Consider the following 19,010-nt stretch of genomic DNA (forward strand, 5'->3'; position numbering starts at 1 on the left):
GATAGTAGATAAAATGCTCAATAAGGCTTATGGTTTCTTTATTAACCAAAGGACAGAAAACAAAAGCAGGGACATTTTATCAGGACTGTATGAGATCCTAATTAGGCCACAAGAATACGGTTTACATCTATGGCATTGCCTCAGCAGGAAAGATGATTGAATAAGGAAAGGTACAAAGGAGATTTAGAAGAATAGAACCACAAAGGAAGAATTTTACTTAAGAAACATTGGATAATTGATGTGTTTTGTTTTGTAACACGCGGAGGCTGAAAGCATATTTAATCCAGGGCATAAAATTGCAAGGAGCCCCGAATGAGTGAGTACAAATTTCCTTTAACAAAGAGATCAATAAGCAGGGAGCTGAGGTTTTAAAAATTATTAGACGATTAGAGGCTCGAGCACTTGAATCTCTTTGGATGTACAAGAATTGTAAAGTGGGACGAGATTGAACACAAATAAAATCTGTGGAGCAGCGCTCCGAAAGCTAGTACAGTGCTTCCAAATAAACCTGTTGGGCTATAACCTGGTGTTGTGTGATGTTTAACTTAGAAATAAAATCGGAAGATGGTATTTTTAAAAATAAGTCAGTGTATCAGACATTACTGAAATCTGGCGCCTATTTCTCTCACTTCGAACAACATCCCGAGTCGCGCGCCTCCCGGCGAGTTTACCACTGCGCATGCGCCGCCGGCCTCGCGCGGGCCAGCCAATCAGCTGCTGGGCCGGTCACCATGGAGACCGTTTGAGTGACATCGTCCACATTTCCGGTACGGCCTCCCTACCCCGATACAGTGACATGTGAAGGATTCTCAGCTGGTAAGGAGCCCAGGGCAGTGATGGCGCCTGGGGGTGGGGGAAGAGGGAAGAGGGAAGAGGGAAGAGGGACACATGGGGGGGGGGGGGGAAGAGGGACACATGGGGGGGGGGGGAAGAGGGACACATGGGGGGGGGGGGAAGAGGGACACAGGGGGGGGGGGAAGAGGGACACAGGGGGGGGGGGGGAAGAGGGACACAGGGGGGGGGGGGGAAGAGGGACACAGGGGGGGGGGGGAAGAGGGACACAGGGGGGGGGGGGAAGAGGGACACAGGGGGGGGGGAAGAGGGACACAGGGGGGGGGGAAGAGGGACACAGGGGGGGGGGGAAGAGGGACACAGGGGGGGGGGGAAGAGGGACACAGGGGGGGGGGGAAGAGGGACACAGGGGGGGGGGAAGAGGGACACAGGGGGGGGGGAAGAGGGACACAGGGGGGGGGGAAGAGGGACACGGGGGGGGGGAAGAGGGACACAGGGGGGGGGGAAGAGGGACACGGGGGGCGGGGGGGAAGAGGGACACGGGGGGCGGGGGGGAAGAGGGACACGGGGGGCGGGGGGGAAGAGGGACACGGGGGGCGGGGGGGAAGAGGGACACGGGGGGCGGGGGGGAAGAGGGACACGGGGGGGGGGAAGAGGGACGGGGGGGGGAAGAGGGACACGGGGGGGGGGGGGGGAAGAGGGACACATGGGGAGGGGGGAAGAGGGACACATGGGGAGGGGAGAAGAGGGACACATGGGGAGGGGAGGGGAGGGGAGGGGGGGGAGAGGGACACATGGGGAGGGGGGGAGAGGGACACATGGGGAGGGGGGGGGAAGAGGGACACATGGGGAGGGGGGGGAAGAGGGACACATGGGGAGGGGGGGGAAGAGGGACACATGGGGAGAGGGACACATGGGGAGGGGGGGGAGAGGGACACATGGGGAGGGGGGGGAGAGGGACACATGGGGAGGGGGGGGAGAGGGACACATGGGGAGGGGGGGGGAGAGGGACACATGGGGAGGGGGGGGAGAGGGACACATGGGGAGGGGGGGGAGAGGGACACATGGGGAGGGGGGGGAGAGGGACACATGGGGAGGGGGGGGAGAGGGACACATGGGGAGGGGGGGGGAGAGGGACACACGGGGGGGGGGGAAAGAGGGACACACGGGGGGGGGGGAAAGAGGGACACACGGGGGGGGAAAGAGGGACACACGGGGGGTTGGAAGATGGACACACGGGGGGGGGGAAGATGGACACACGGGGGGGGGGAAGAGGGACACACGGGGTGGGGGGAAGAGGGACACATGGGGGGGGGAAGAGGGACACATGGGGGGGGGTGGAAGAGGGACACATGGGGGAGGGGAAGGGAGTGGGTGGAGACCGTGTGGGGTTGGATTTGTTGGGATGTGGGCAGAGCGGTCAGCGGATGGGCTGAGATGGAATAGAGTTGCCTCCCTCAGAGGATGGTTTGGAGTCTACCTCAAGAGGGTCAGTCCAGATCTCAAGTGCCTCACGAAATGAAAGGGTAAGGAGAGAAGGTGAGAGAGTGGAATTGAAGTCCAGGGTTGGCCACCATAGAGTGGGAAAAATGAGCCACAGAATCATCTGAGGGAGGGTCACCTGAGCCAAAACGTTAACTCTGACTTCTGTCCTCAGAGGCTGCCAGACCTGCTGAGCTTTTCCAGCAATTTCTGCTTTTGTTTTTAACCATGTGTTTGTTTTCGTGTGAGTGAAGGGAAAGTTAGCGGGCAGGATGCAAATCTGGAGGGGCAAGGATGCCTTGAGTTTGCAGATAAGTGGATGGAAGAAGGTGGGGATGAGGAAAATGGGAGTCAGACGGACAAATAAGCAACAGGTGAGAAGCGGGGCAAGAGTTTCTTTAAATGAAATGTGGGCTTTGCTGAGCAGCAAGCATTCATTGCTCATGCCTAATTCTTCTTTGGAAGGTGGTCGTGAGTTGCCTTTTTAAACCATGGTGGTGTATGCAGTATAGATACACCCACAGTATTGTTAGCAAGGAAGTTGCAAGACTTTTATCCAGCAATGGTGAACCAAAGGAGATGTAGTTTTAAATCTGGGCAGTGTGGGACTGGGGAGGGAACTTCCAGGTAAAAGTATTCTCTTGCACTTTCTATCGTTGTCCGTCTGGGTGGTGGAATTCACGGGTCAGGAGATGTTGCTGGAGGAGCTTTGGTAACTTGCTCATTGCATCTGTAGTTGATACATATTACTGCACATGTCAGTGGTGAAAAGAGTAAATATTTAAGGCTTGCTTTGTCCCAGATGGTGTTGAGCTTCTTAAGTGTTGTTGGAGCAGCACTTACCAGGCAATTGTCGAGTATCAGTCTCTTGGCGTGCATTTCGTAGATTGTGGACACGCTTTGGAGTGGACACATGATAAGTTACATGCCACAGAATTTCACCCTTGACCTGATCATATACCGAGAATGTTTATACGATGGTCCCCTTAAGTTTCTGGTCAATGGTAATACTCAAGTTGTTGATGATAGCATTTGTAACATTAAGGAAGTAACTAAGTTAGTGAAATTATGGTATTGATTACTTTGAAACTTAATTAATAAAAATAAAGTCTACAGCATTTGAAAAAGTATCAAGAAGCAAGTGAGCAAACACTGTAAAGCAGCACAGAACTCATCAAGACCTTGAAAGCCTGTTGAAGAATAGCCAAACACCTGTAACACAAACCAGACTGACTACGAGTGAACCACAAGCATTCATAAAAAGACAGTTGTAGAGAAAAGCTCCTCAGCTCAATAGCCCTGAAAATTTCTCATTTTCTGCATTCAAAATAATGTATCCCCAAGCTAGCTATACTTGCATGAACATATATATTCTCCAGGATATGCGATATTTGCTCCATATTATTCAAACATAAACCTTCTGGTGATTTTCTACGAGCTTGTCTGTAGACACGTGAAATGTATTGATAGTTTCTGTGTGTCAGCCATCGAGCTAACGCGACCGGTTAAGCTCCAGTATGGTTGCACATAGTGCAACTCCGAGCAGTCCTTGTATTTAATGCTTCAGCTGATTATACTAGAGCATACAGTATGGAATATCTTAAAGATAGTTGAAGTGAATGTATTATCATTTATCTAAAAGCATGTTTTGATAATTTGGAACAACACAAAATTAATGATGGATAATTGGATAATTTCAAATGATATAGACTGAAATGATAATTCCAGCACAGGTTTCTAGCTCAGCTAATCATGACTTAATCTCTCTCTTGTCTCTGTTTCTAATTTATAATGGAAAATACACCTTGTGAATATCAGTCCCAATCTTTGAAGGTTCTAATAAAATGCAACAGTAAATCAACAATTTTGATCTGGTTTGTTCTGTCTCTCAGGTGCTGACTTTCAAGAACTGAACAAATCCTGGCCTTGATACTGAATTATATTTTGGGCACGGAGATGGATTTCCTTATTCTGTTTCTCATTTACTTGGCTGTTTGTCTCTTCTGCATGGTGGTTGCCATCAAATTCTCGAGGCAAAGTCAGGAATTTTTCACAAGGATCTCGCACTACATCATTCTGGTAACTGCAGCTTATTAGGAATGTGTTTCCTTTCCAGGTCAGGTTTGAACCAGCTGATCTCATCAACAGGAGCCAAAGTGCGAAATCTGGGCTGTCCATTTCCAGAACTGGTAAAAGGGAAAACAACAAGGGTTCCTGGCACTGATCACGATCAAGTGACCTATGCTGGAAAGTAAAAAAGATAAGAATTGTTGGAAATACTTAGCAGGGCTGGCAGCATCTGTGGAGAAAGAAATAAAGTTAACATTTCAGGTTGATAATGTTTGCTCATAATTCATAAAATTGACTGCTTGGCTGTGACTAAATACTTGCTGAATTGAAATAAACATCTTGAAACAGTGAATAGAGATTGAGTAGGATTGTAGGTAGTAGACTGAACCGTTGTGAGATGCAGTCAGTTGTTGCTTATGGACCAAACAGCAGAAATTCTTCGTAAAACGAGTGCAGTTTTATTTTTCAGTTGGATCCCATTCTTCAGTTTGCCTGTGGGCAGATTTTCTTTTGGGTATAGATAGTGTTGATGTACTTTATTTTCCTGTAACTCTTTCTGTCTATTGTATTTGTCATTCATTTCTTCCATTCAATTCTTATGATTCTGCTCCCAATTATGGAGCCTGATGCAATCACTATCTTTCAAGGTGAACTGGATAAGTAAAACATAATGCAGCAAAGAAACAAGACATTTAGTCCAACTGGCCAATGCTGTCCTAATGCCCCATAACAGCCTCATCATTCAGCACATTATGCTATTGGAGTTCAATAGGCTTTGATTCCTTTCTTCCCTTGACATTTTTATCTAGAGTCCCCTGGATGTATCTATCCTATTTGTCTCAACTCCATTTAATAGTGAGTTTCTCATTCTAACTACTTCTGAGTAATAAAGCTTCTCCTGAATTTCTTATTGGATTTATTGGTGATTGCCATATACTATGGTCCATCTTCTAGAATTGTGTGAAGTTAAAGAAAAGATTTCAGAAAAATATCAAAATCTGTGCAGAAAGAGTTATGACAATGGAGTGCACACAGCCTCTCAGACTTCATTTTATATTCTACAATATTGATTGTAATAGACTGTGCACAGAGTGAATATTTGGGGAATAAGATCCTGAATCAACTAAAGCAATTTGATTCTCTTGGTTTCCATGAGAAGATCCCTTACTTAGCCTCCTGCATGTTGCTCTTATCATCCCGTTTCCCCTCCTCAGTCAAAGCAAAACGCTCAGAGACACAGTATAGTTTTACCTCCTTCATCTTTATTCCGGGCCCTGGAGGAAGAGAGAATGATCGCCCATGTGCACAGGGACATAAGTTCACTGTCTTCTCTGAACTATATAGTCATTTTACAGGGAGGATAAGGCAACATACATATTAATTGGGTGACCATTACAATCAATGAGTATTAGTAGCAGAGGCCAAACCCTTTACTATTGTACGACAAATGTTTTTAACCTTGTTAACTGGATTTATACAATGGATACTTTTCCTCTTGTTAGCTGACCTTGCATACTGAATGCTTCCAATATTGTTAAATGACTATACATAATGATTGCTTTTCCACCTTGTTAACCCATACCCTTGCCTCCAGCATGCCATAGTTAGTTGTACGTTCTTACCTGATCTGAGTCATGCTCAGGTGAACCTCTTGTTTCACAAAACTCAAAACTTAACTCCTTCCCTGCCTGCTTCTCCCTCTACACATTCTCACTCCCTCCTTTTATCATTTCATGATAACCACCCAGATAGCACTACCAGCTTTCACAAGACTCTGACAGCCAGTATTTAAGCAAGGTATTGACACACAACATACAATGATTATTACAACAAAAATTACTAATCCTTTACAGTAGTTAAAATTTGAAGAATCTTCCTATATGGAAAAAAGGTTCACCAGTAAAGTTCTTAAATCCACAGTCCTTTTTGACCACTCCATGCCGTCCAAGACGAGTGGAAACGAGCCAGTTCTCCAAAATCCCTTTAGTAAAATCCCACCTGGAAACAAAATTCAGTCTGTTCTTGCATCACTCCTTGGAGAAATATGATTTTTTGGATAAGGGCAGTTAAGTGCTTCACACAACTGATGAGACTTCCGACCTTACAGAGGTGTTTCAGATAGAGGATACCAGCACACCTGAGTGTGCAGTGCAGCAGCTACAACTGCACCAGGCTTGGTGAATGCAGCATGCTTTGATTCTGCTCCCACTCTACTGTTCAAATGTAACAACGTCAACTGGCTGTTGTGATGTTGCTTGATCAGTGAACCATCATTTCCCTTAAATGATTGAAAGTGATTAAGCTCACGTGGTTTAATGTCCATAGGAAGGCCACTGACAAAAAGTGTATGGACCTCCTCTTCACTGTTGCTAGCTTCTTCACTCTTCATGCTCATGACTGGGGAGCTGATTGAATCCATTGGATCAGGTTGAGGAGGGGTGGGCAGTGGTCTGAAGGCATGCTTTACCTGTGAATGGAGAAACTCTAGAGACAATGTTAACTGCTGAAAGTATCTTTGTATTTCCTCTCTCATTCCGTCCCTGCCAAAATGGTTATCAGTATGAAGACAGTCACACATTTAACTACACTAAATTGTGTCTGCCTATTTCAACATTCTTTGAATTCTTAAAGTCTGTTACTCTGTTCACTATTTATGACATTATCAAGTTTTATACAATCCATAAACTTCTAAACTGTACTGCCTAAACAATTCAGTCAATTATAAACAACAATCAGTGGTCCTAAAATCAAACCCTCGGGCACATCATTCAGGTTATTCAAAAGTTATTTTCCTCCAACAAAGTGATACTTGGCTAATGTGAAACCTATCGGGAAAATATTTCCAAAATCTAGAACAGCAAAAAAAACAACAAAATATTTCCTGTGCTTTAGTAATTGAAGAGGCAGTTTCAGTTCAGATTTAAATCTCAAACATTTATGGGAAACAAATGCTGAATATTTTAAAAGATGTTCTCCAAATGAAACTTCCCAAATAAAACAGTCGAAATTACAGTGGCAACTTTGGTCCAGATCAACATTCTTTGAATTTGCAATATGAAAGGGGCCAATGAAGTCTTAACAATAATTAACAGAATTGAAACAGCTCAGCTTCAAGTTCTAATATTCTCTAAAGTCTTAAAACATCAAACTCAAAATGCACTCTTCTTTTTGTGAACAGTCTGCATTATAAATACAGCAGCAAAGATATTATAATACAATACTCTGATCTGGTTAAAGCATGACCACTGACCCAACTGTTCCTTTTTAAACAGGTACTGTAGAATTTCAAACACAGCTCAAGGCACTCAATCAATTTGTTTTAAGGTTACACGTTTGATAATTTTAAGAAGGACATAATGTTGTACAATTTCAATGTAAAAACAAAATCTGCCCCACTACACAGCCCACAAAACACATTGAATTGAGATCCTGATTCCAACAAGGCAAAACAGTTACTTCAAAGGAACCAATATTTTAACAAACCAAAATGTTTAAACATCAAACACACTCAGCATGGCGCAATTTACATTGAAACTTTCCTTTTTCAACCCAAGTATTAGTACAACCTTAATTTCAGTATTTCTTGTTTTTTTTTTCCTCCTCTCACTGAAGTAACACTTATAAAAAGAGAAGGTCCTCGTAGCGGACCACATGGCGCTGCAATCCAAGCCACTCTCTTTCCCCCCAGGACAAAGACTCACAGCCTCAAATTTTGCCACTAGGGGACTTTAATCCCTTTCTCACTTTACTTCTCACTGGGGCTCGAACCCCAATTAAACACCGAGAACCCGAATCCAACTTAAACACAGAGAACCCGAACCCCAGTTAAACACAGAGAGCTGGTCCTCATTCAAACACAGAGAGCTCAAACCTCGCTTAAACACAGGCAGCTCGAACCCCAGCGCAGCCCAGGACTTGAACATCAATTACCCACACAGGGGACTCGAACCACAATCACACCCACCCCAGGGGACTCGAACCCTAGTATGGAGCAGAGGACTCAAACCTCAATTACCCACCCAGGGGACTCGAACCACAATCACACCCACCCCAGGGAACTCAAACCCCAGTATGGCGCAGAGGACTCGAACTCCAATATGGTGTAGAGGACTTAAACCTCAATCATACTCACCCCAAGGGACTTGAACCTCAATCACACCCCCTCCCCCCAATGTAATGCAGAGGACTCTAACTTCTGCCTGCCAGCACGCTTGCAAAACTGTGTCTCTTGATTGAACTAATTACCATTCAAGGAATCCATAGATTAGAAAGCGATCAAGCGAGGGGACCGTCTCTGGCACACAGGAATATCGAGAGGGACCAAGGTTTAAAATCTACCTTGTGGGCCCATCTATCTAGAGTCACTGATGATCCGCGTGGCCGCTGACACTGTCCAATCGTATCTATTCATTTGGAACCTGCCAACCACACCAATATTGTCGTTCTGTTTCCCCCTAAGTCAAAGCAAAATACTCAGAGACACAATATAGTTTTACCTGCTTCATCTTTATTCCCAGTCTTCACTGGAACAGAAGTTTCTCAATGAACTATATAGTCATTTTACAGGGAGGAGTATCCAGATAAGTCAACTTACATATTGATTGGGTGACCGTTACAATCAACGAATGTTAATAGCAGAGACCAAGCTTTTTACTGTTATACAATGAATGTTCTTAACCTTGTTAACTGGATTCATACAATGGATACTTTCCCCCATGTTAGCTGACCTTGCATACTGAATGCTTCCAATATTGTTAAATGGCTTGACATACTGACTGTTTTTCCACCTTGTTAATCCATTACCCTTGACTCCAGCACCCCATTGTTAACTGTAAGTGCTTATCTGATCTGAGTCATGCTCAGCTGAACCTCTTTCACAAAACTTAAAACTTAACTCTTTCCCTGCCTCCTTCTATCCTGTACACATTCTCACTCTCTAAACAGCTTAAAATTTTGGTATCTGGTCAAAACCCAGACTGGATATATTGTTTTTCTTTTTTATGTGTTCATGCCTATCCTAGTTTGCCCCTTTTGAAAGTAATAAGCCGTGTCTTGAACTGCTGCAGTCTTTGTAGTATAGCCATACCTATATTTCTGTTGGATATGGAGTCTCAGGATTTTGCCTCATTGTTGATCCATGATTGACAGCATATTTCGAAGTCTGGATGTTCTATCACCTTGGAAAACAACTTCCATACTCTCCTGTTTTTGTTCACCTGCTACTGTTGCCCTTCAAGGCAGCAGAGGGCATGGGTTTAAATGGTAAGCTCAGTGCTGCACCTATGAAGCTTTCCTGTACTTCTCATTAGAGTGGCTCAGTCACACGACTTACTGAAAAGAGTAAAGTGAGGACTAAGTCTGGCCTTGAGATTACACATTGTGGTGGAATATAATTCAGTTTTTGATGGCCCATTGTGCCTCAGGGATACATAGTTTGAACAGCTAGATTCTTCTGATGCTATCTCATTTAGCACAAGGTTCTTGCTACACGACACAAAGGAACATGTCCTCCAGTGTGAAGACAGAACTTTGACTTCATGAGGACTGTGCTGTAATCATTCCTAGAATGATGTCATGGACAAATCCATCTGTAACAAATAGATTGGTGAAGCCAAGGGTTTTCCCTCCTTGTTAGTTCACAATAATCAGTGGTGAAGTAATTATTTTGTAACTCTCAACAAATAAAGAATGATTTGTGCAAAAGATGGACTGGGGTAGTAATAGTGGAATACAAATAAATCATAGACTTTGAAAAAGTATTTTATAACTGTCTTCACAGGGTTGAAGTTCTGAAAAGCAGAGTAAAAAGGGATAGAGGAACTTAACACACTTACTAAACATAGAGAAAAAGTATTATGTAAATTAATTGGCCAACAAATCCCTGGACCTGATCATCTGCAAGTCCCTTCTCTCTTTCTCACGCCTGTTTTCTTTCTATCATTAATAGGTGATTGGACCAGTGATTCCTCGATGGTTACAGTTAGCAGTACAGCTTACTTTACATAGGTTCGTCCACCAGAGGTAAGTGAGGACATTCTGAAATCATCTGCACGTATCTATCCTCGATCAGTATGTCACAGCTGGCAGTGAATTACAATCTGCTTATTTCAGTATTACATTCAGTTGAGGCTATGGATGACTCTGGTTGGTTGAATCAGTTGGGTATCAATTTTAAGAATTTTATACATTTTCATCACATCCTCCACTCACCGCATCTAATGAATAGTTTTCCAATGAGTTACTTCAATGAATAATGCCAACTGTGGGCAAGTTGATAGAACTCACCTCTAAGTCACAGAATTGAATTCAAATTCCACACTGGAGCTTGAGTGAAAAAGCATGGCTTACACTCCAGTGTGGCACTGAGGGGGTGCTGCACAATCTTTTGATAAAGTCATTAAATCAAAGTCCTACCTGCTTGATGGGTGTAAAAGATTCCATAGCACTACTTTGAAAAAGAGCAAGTAAGTTAACCCCAGTGCTTGGCTAATTGAGAGTCGGGAACATAGTGTAGTTCATCACGCAAACCAGCCTCCCAGCTGTTGACTTCATCTGTACTTCTCGCAGCATCAGGAAAGCAACCAACATAATCAAAGCCCACTCTCTCTCAGTTATACCTTCTTCCACCCTCTCCCATTGGGCAGAAGAGAAAGAAGTTTGAGTACACTTCCAAACAGATTCAGGAACAGCTTCTTCCCCACTGGTATCAGACTTTTAAATGGACCTCTTTAATGTTAATGTTAAACTCTCTACACCTTCTCAGTAGCTGTAACACTGTATCCTACACTCTATTCTGTTATCCTGATGCATTTGTATAGTATGACCTGCCTGTAAAGCATGTAAGATTTTTCACAGTACCTTGGTACATGTGACAGTAATAAATCAAACCAAATCAATACTTATCCCTTAATCAATATCCTAAATATAAATAACCAAATCATTATCAAATTAACATTTGCGCAACTTTGTTGTACATAGATTGATAGTTATGTTTCCTACCTAATTGTTTCTGTACTTTGGAGTGACATCATTGTAAAGTGATTTGAGATGTCAAATGTATCTGAAAAACACTACGTAAATGCAAATGTTTATTTTTCAAGCTTCTCATTCTAGTTGTAGTCTCTCATTGTTTCATGCCATTTAATCTGTGTTACACCTTTTTTATGTTCCAGTATTATTTCATTGATGTGCACTATTCCCACAGTGGTCTAACCAATGCATGCAGACATTCCTCATTACCCATTTAATTTTATATTCAGGAACCTATCTATACAAGCCAGGATATCATTTTGGTTTTGTGGCTTTGCACTTAGTATCCCATTGAGAATTTCAACATGAAAAATCTAATTGTACTCTGTTCCAAAATGTGCTTTATTTCATTTATTTGCAACATAGCTACCCACTTTCTTAAAGTTCCTGCATTTTGCTTCACAGTTTGCCACAATCTCTAATTTTGCTTTTGTTGTCAAATGTTTGTTTTCCTCACGGCAACTCTATTTATTGAAAACATTAAGCCTTGACAACAATATTTGTGTTTCTGGAATTCTGGTCAAAACTCTTTATTGGTTTGCATATAGAATTGTCCACAAGGAGTTCAAGAATTTTTGAACAAATAGGTTTGCACAATGCAAAAGAAGGATCACCTTGAGCAGAATTCTAACTGGTAGTTCTTTATGAATACAGGAATCCTTTGGCTTTAGGAGAATTGTGATAACCTCTATAAGGCCCATGGGGAATCACTAATTAATCTCCTTGTAGAGCTCGTGGAGGGATGAGTCTGCAGAACTGTCTGCCTGGGCTGGGACTAACCTATACATGCCATGAGTGTTTTAGTGTTCAGCAATAAATGATGTTCCTTTCCACTCGAGCTTCCTGAATAAATGCGAAGCACAATGAAGCAAATCAAGACTCTGATATTTCACTTGTTTCTTCTTTTAACAGGAACTCCTTTTTCCTGGTTTTGCACCTTCTTTTAGAAGTAGCTGTGTATGGAGAGTATTCATGGGAAGTGTATCCTTACTGCATGGAACTGAGATTTGGACATAGTATCCTGCTGCTGCCTTACATCCTGCTGCTCGGGAAGATGTACTTTTTCTATCTATGCTGCTCCAGAGACCCTGGTAAGAGAGAGACTGTTAAAGCAACTAGGAAGACAGATGTGTCAAGTAAATCTGCTGTCACCTTTTTTAGTGGACCAAGACCAGTTTTCACTGGCAGCGGTGGCTCAGTTGGTAGCAGTCATGCCACTGAGTCAAGGATTGTGCATTCAAATTCTATTTGAAACTTGGGCTGACATTTCAGCTACACGGTTAGTAGTGCCGTCTGTCAGATGAAACTAAAGTCCCATTTGCCCTCTCAGCTGGACATAAAGGATCTCACAACATTATTTTGAAAAAGAGCAAGGGAATTCTCTCCTCATATCCTGGCCAATATTTATCCTTTAAACAGCATTATTGAAGGTTTCCTAGTTATTATCCCATTCATGTTTGTGGGACCTTGCTGTGTTAATTGGCTGCCATGTCACCAACCTCATAAAGGTAACTGCACTCTGAGAAGTATTCAATTGGTTGCAGTACGTGAAAGGAATATAGAAACGGGAATCTTTTAAGACACTTCCTTTGCCTGCCTTTTCTATCTGTCAAAGAATTAGATTGTACATGAGTACAATGTACAAATTAAACATCACCTTCTGAAGATGAGTCATATGAGACTCGATGTAAACTCTGCAGTCTCTCCACAGATTAATGCCATACTTGCTGAACTTCTCCATCATTTTCTGTGTTTGTTTCTGATATCCAGCATCTACAGTATATTGCTTTTATTCCAGTGAAATATGATTGCAATATTATATTTGCTATTTATTTAAAATTCTCCAGAGTAAAGACTGTACATTGAGCTCGATCGATTCTGGGAACTTCCTACAGAAAAGCTACCTGATATTGTCAATCTCGTCCTGGCTGCCAGATGGAGCCAGCAGGCACCAACCTCGTGCTTCCCTGAAGAAAGAAGCAGCTGGTTATTCTGAACACACAGCAACCCTCAACAGCCTGGGCAAAGTCAGGGAGTTACAGGCATTATATTATAAATTAGGTCAAACCAAGTAAAAATTGATGCTGGATGTCTGAAATTAAAAACAAAATCCTGGAAATACTGAACAGGTTAGGCAGCATCAGTGGGAAGAGAAACAGAGTTTAGGTCACTGACCTTCCACTAGAAGTAAGTTTTGATTTGTGACAATAATTGCCTTGCTTTATTCATGAAATCTGGAGCAATTAGTTTTTGAGCTCAATTTGAATTTTTTGGTTGATTCTTTTAGGTACGATTTCTCCTTCAAACCATAAGCAGCTGCTGAAGGTGTACACGTATGATGGAATTTTGTATCATCAGGCCCACATCTGCCCTACGTGTGAACTTACAAAACCTGCAAGGTCAAAGCACTGCCGTAAGAAATTCATAACAACACTTTGGGAAAACCGTTCCATTCGGATCTTTGCTGTGTACTTGCACGTGTCTTGTTTGCTCTCTCCTCCCACAGGCATGAGTTCTGCTCCCTAACCAAGGAACACGCATGGCCAGTCAGGTCTTAAAAATGTGAGAGACGTCTGACAGTTTGGATCGGCAGTCTCACTATTTACAAACCGAGGCCACTGATATTTGAAAAAAATTCACAAGATTGAGTGAAGTTGCAGGAATTCCTCTTTTTAAACAATGTATAAAACATGCAAATATTTAAAAAGCTTAGTTTCAGATTGGAAATAGTTGAACACAGTGGACAGGGCCGTCAGCGTAGTGGTGGGAAAACAACTGCCTTTTGTATTTTGCACCTTTGAACCAATGGAGTCAAAAAATGCAAAAGATCTACTAATGACTCGTAATATATAATAACAAACAGATCCCTCATGGTTCACAGAGGAACCTCGATTGTCCGAACAAGGGGGGCACTTTTTCATTCAGATAATTGATTCACTGCCTCTCATCTGAGTTTTCATTTAGTTTCATTTGTCCTCACTCTGCCTGCCTTTCTCCCTCTCTCTGTCTCAGTGTTTGTTTCTGAGCTGACACACACTTGTGGGTAAGGAACCTGCACCATTGCTGAAGCCTCCTTTCACCCCCTCATCTGTTCAATGGGATTGACACAGCGAGCAGTTGCCAAATTCACTCCCCATTCAGGAGACTAGGCAGCAGCACATCATGAACAAGTCCCCGCCCCCATATACACCCCTCAACCACCCCCCCGCCCCAACCCTGTCCATTGCCTCCCCCCCCACTCGCCATCCAACCTGGCCGCTCCACACATAGCCCCCCACCCCATGCCCTCCCCCCCACCCTCCAACCCCCAGCCTCCCATCCAACCTGGCTACCCTGATCCCATCCGTCCCCACTCCCCATCCTCCCACCAACCACCCTAGGGAGTGGGACTGGGCACCAACAGTAAGACTGCTGCTGCCTTTGTGGGGCAAATCTCAAAATAGCACCTGTGCATACACAGCCACACACACAACTTTTTACTGCAACCTTTTGACAACTTCCACCTTTGCCCTGTACTGGACAATGTTGGAGAGATTATCTGGGGAATCGGGGTTTAGGGTACACCCCTGTGTAAAACTCCAGGGAAAGTGTAGGGGGGGGAGAGAGAGAGGGCGGGAGGTCAGTCATTTGGAGACAGTGCCTGGGTTCCCAACCATGTCCAGGACTCTTCTCGGCCGCATTTCAGTGAGCTGTGTTCGCTTTTAATCATTGTAAACAAAAAATGTGATCAGTGTTGGAAACACCTCTTTGATGTAATGTTTCTATCGGGACCTTGAGATCTTCTTCGGATTGTCCTTATTTTAAGCGGTATTTACAGAACTGCAACAAGAAAGGTTTTATTCCTCCCGTGTGTGCTGGATATTAGAACTATCAGGACCCCTGTCCAGGGGATATTAGAAGTACAAGGACCACACAGTCATCTGGTAATGGTTTCCTCTTCTCTCAGGTGTGTGTAACCGGTGCGTCCATCGATTTGACCACCATTGTGTCTGGGTGAATAACTGCATTGGGGCATTAAATATACGTTACTTCCTGTTGTACCTGGTGACGCTGTCTGGAATGGCTGCTGCAGTGGGAACGGTGACTGTAAGGTTCCTTGTCCAGGTGGCACTGCTGTCCAACTTGCATCAGGCGATGTATGTGAATGCTGATGGTGAACATGTGCCTGTCGGTATCCTGTATATAGTCCAGGTAGGGTTCTTCATAACTCCTTAATTCTGCAGAGGATCTGTTTTTTTTTTCAGAAGTTGGATGAACTTCCAGAATCCTTGTGCTATAAAAAGGTTGTTAGCTGCACAGAATTGGCAGAAAAGCCATATACAGAGGAACCTCGATTATCCGAATGAGATCGACGGGCACTATTTTCTTGGTTAATTGATTATTCAGTTAATTAATTCAATGCCTCTCCTCTGGGGTTCGGATTTTTCTGAAGTTTCCTTTGTCCTCGCGCTGCCTGCCTTGCGCACACTCTCTGTTGCAGGATTTGTTTCTGAGCAGAGACACACTTGTTGTAAGGGACCTGCAGCATTGCTCAAGCCTCACCCCCCCCCCCCCCCCCCCCAATCAGTTCAATGGAATTGACACAGCGAGCACTTCCTTAGTTTGCTCCCCATTCAGGAGACTAGGCAGCTGCACAACGAGCGCAAGCCCCTGCCCCCGTCCCCCTGTTCGCCCCTACCCAAGCCTGCTCCTGTCTCCGTCTGCACCCGTGAGCCTCCCCCGTCCTCACCCCCCTCTCCAGAGCAGCCAGACGGGGCACCAACAGTAAGATTGCTGTTTCCTTTGGGGGGGGGGGCAACTCTCAAAATAGCGAACATACACACACCTTTTTCCTGCAATGTTTTGACAGTTTCCACCTTTGCCCTGTACTGAACAATGTTGGAGAGATTATCTGGGGAATCAGGGTTTAGGGTACACTCCTGTGTAAAACTCCAGGGAAAGTGTGGGGGAGAGAGAGAGAGGGCGGGAGGTCAGCCATTTGGAGACAGTGCCTGGACATCGAGGTCCAGCACTGTTCTCAGCTCCATTTCAGTCAACTGAGTTCATTATTAATCATTGTAAACAAATGAGCGATCAGTGTTGAAACACCTCTTTGATGTAATGTTTTTATCGGGACCTTGAGCTCTTCTTTGGATAACTGATATTCAGATAATCGAGGTTCCTCTGTACTAGGAAACCGATTTTGGCCTGCAGGAGTAGAACTTCCTTTAAACAAAGTAAAATATCAATTAAATGTCAGAGATGATTTGAAAAGAATGGTCCATCTTTCCCTTACGCCCAGGGATCAAATTCTAAATGTCCCATTTTATTTTGTTTCAGAAACTTATTTTTTAACAAATAATTTCACTTGATCCTTCTTGTCATCAGCAGAACAATGATGGACTTTGAGAGGCCTCAATTGTTTTCAAAGTTTAACATTGAACAATAAAACAATAGCAGTGAAGCATCATTTTACAGTAGTTAATAAACTCCCAGTTTCTCAATTAACAGTTTGTGAATAATGCAGAACATTGACACCAGCTTATCCAAATCCTTGTGTTCGATCCACTTGTTTCAGTATTTGCAACACAATCACATTTACTGATCGTTTTGTTACCTGCGCATGGTAATTGAAATATATACTTATAAGATTAATTCCCAACAATTAATTCTCTTCTAGGCCTCAAAACAATGCAATTCTTCATCTTCCTCAATCATCCTTTATTCTAATAATCTACAAGCTTTTTCTAGCCCAGTGGTTGCATAATTTATTTACTAATTATATTTTCTTTCCTTACAGCTGCCCGCACTGTTACTCACGTGTCAGTTGCGAAATAATTAACTTTTGAACTGATCTGTAAAAGCCTCAAGTGAATAATCCATAACCGTTTGGGTTAAAATTGCTGAGATGTTCTGAGCTCAGGTTCCACTCTGTTGAGCAAACTGTCACTGGAACACTGTACTGAGTCAGAAGGTCTTTGGGCTCAAGTCTTATTCTAGAAACAAGAGTACAAAATCTAGATTGACACTTCACTGCTGTACTGAGACAGTGCAGCATGATCTAATAAGGCATTAAACCAAAGCCTTGTCTATCACAGGGGTGGTCACCAATGAACCCACAGCACAATTCAAACGGAGCATGGGAGTTTTCCTGGTGTCCGCCAAAAACTTCACCTGTCCAGATTATCAAATCTTACTTTATCACTGTTTGGATTTTGCTGTAAGCAAATTGACTGCCTCAACTTCTACATCATAACCACAAAAATCCAAAATGATATGGCTTTTCTTGAAGGCATGAAAGGTGTGATATACATGCAAAAAAAACTTTTTAAAAAAATTCAATTGTGATGATAATTTTGAGGGTAAGAAACTGCATATAGGATGGGATGGTCTTATTGCTGACTGATGCTTTCTCTGATTTCATCTCCTTGATAACCAACAGATTGTCTCTTTTGCAGAAACTGTTCCTGACCTTTCCTCGGATCCTTTTCATGCTGGGCTTCACATTCCTCATCTTCTTTCTGCTGGCAGGTTATACTGCATTTCACTTCTATTTGCTGATGACCAATCAGACTTCAAATGAGTGGTACAAACATAAGAACAGTTACCAGTGCCACATGGACAACAGCAGGCCAGACAAATGCATGCAGGGAAACACCTATCATAGAGGGTATCTCAGAAATGTGAAAGAAATCATAAGCCCTGAGACACAACAGAAAAAAGTCAGATAACAGGGACAGAAATGGACATTTGTACACTTTCAGAGAAAGTCTTCTGTTCAATTATGAAATGGTTTGTAATTTTTTTAAATTGATGCTTTATACCACGTTTTTTTTACTGTCTGATTAACACATTAAAATTTAGAATGGGTTAATTACTCCTTGGTCTCTTTGCTCCATTCTTTTGGGTAGTTGTACAAGAGAGAGCATCTTTGGTACTTTTTCCACAACATCCATTGAACACATCCGTGTTCAATTCTCCTGAGCTGCAAGGACTTAGGAGGAACAAAGTTTTGCTGCGAAAAGGTGAAAGAATCAGTTTAATTTTTAACAAGAGTTTTGACCCTGCTACAGTGGATCTGAAGGTGCAAGACTTAAAAAGTGGCAGAAATCATTTAAATGAAACCTAGACTGGGTGTGAACTGCAGAGTAGAGGAATGGTAGGATCGAGAAGCTGATGTGCAAATCTAGATGCATGCACAGAACAATGGCGTTTAATGATATGCAGGAGAAATTTCAAGCTGCTGCCCCAGTTGGCTACACTCTACAATGGAGGGGGAGAGGAGAGGTTCCTGTTGAGACTGTCACACCTGAAAGAGAAAGTGAAACAGGAAGAAAGGATTGACGAGTGTTTAAGATTAGAGTTGATAGTATTACCAGACAAGTGAGATCCCAGAATGAAATCTGACTTGATAGATGCTTTTAAGTTAATTGACATAATGGTTAGTCTTTGATATTCACACAAGGTTACAGAACAAAACAAATTGCACAGTAGAAACTTTAAAAAACAAGCTATTAAATATATTTAACAGAATTATTTCAAAGTACAAAGCAAAACAAAGCTTCAGCTTGTTTCCCAAGACTGTCCGTTACAGCGACTCAAGTCCAGAGAAATTACACCCTCGAACTCAACATTTCTCACGTTCCATTTCACTGACT

At 43.1% G+C, this 19,010-nt stretch overlaps 1 protein-coding gene across 4 annotated transcripts; it reads left to right on the forward strand.

Moving 5' to 3' along the window:
- Nucleotides 1–732: 732 nt before the first annotated feature.
- zdhhc4 (zDHHC palmitoyltransferase 4) lies at nt 733–18,210 on the forward strand. 4 transcript variants are annotated; one of them, XM_072559162.1, is made up of 7 exons: nt 733–816; nt 4,167–4,353; nt 10,292–10,365; nt 12,286–12,464; nt 13,661–13,786; nt 15,320–15,564; nt 17,811–18,210. In XM_072559162.1, exons 2-7 carry the CDS (start codon nt 4,231–4,233, stop codon nt 18,081–18,083), a joined length of 1,020 nt encoding a protein of 339 aa, XP_072415263.1. In that variant the 5' UTR covers nt 733–816; nt 4,167–4,230; the 3' UTR covers nt 18,084–18,210. The 4 variants fall into 4 exon arrangements, with proteins under 4 accessions (XP_072415263.1, XP_072415265.1, XP_072415264.1 ...); XM_072559164.1 differs by lacking the exon at nt 733–816 and adding an exon at nt 2,217–2,318; XM_072559163.1 differs by lacking the exon at nt 733–816 and adding an exon at nt 2,382–2,648.
- Nucleotides 18,211–19,010: the final 800 nt, after the last annotated feature.

Source organism: Chiloscyllium punctatum, chromosome 40 (genome assembly GCF_047496795.1).
Source record: "Chiloscyllium punctatum isolate Juve2018m chromosome 40, sChiPun1.3, whole genome shotgun sequence".
NCBI classification, from domain to species: Eukaryota; Metazoa; Chordata; class Chondrichthyes; order Orectolobiformes; family Hemiscylliidae; genus Chiloscyllium; species Chiloscyllium punctatum.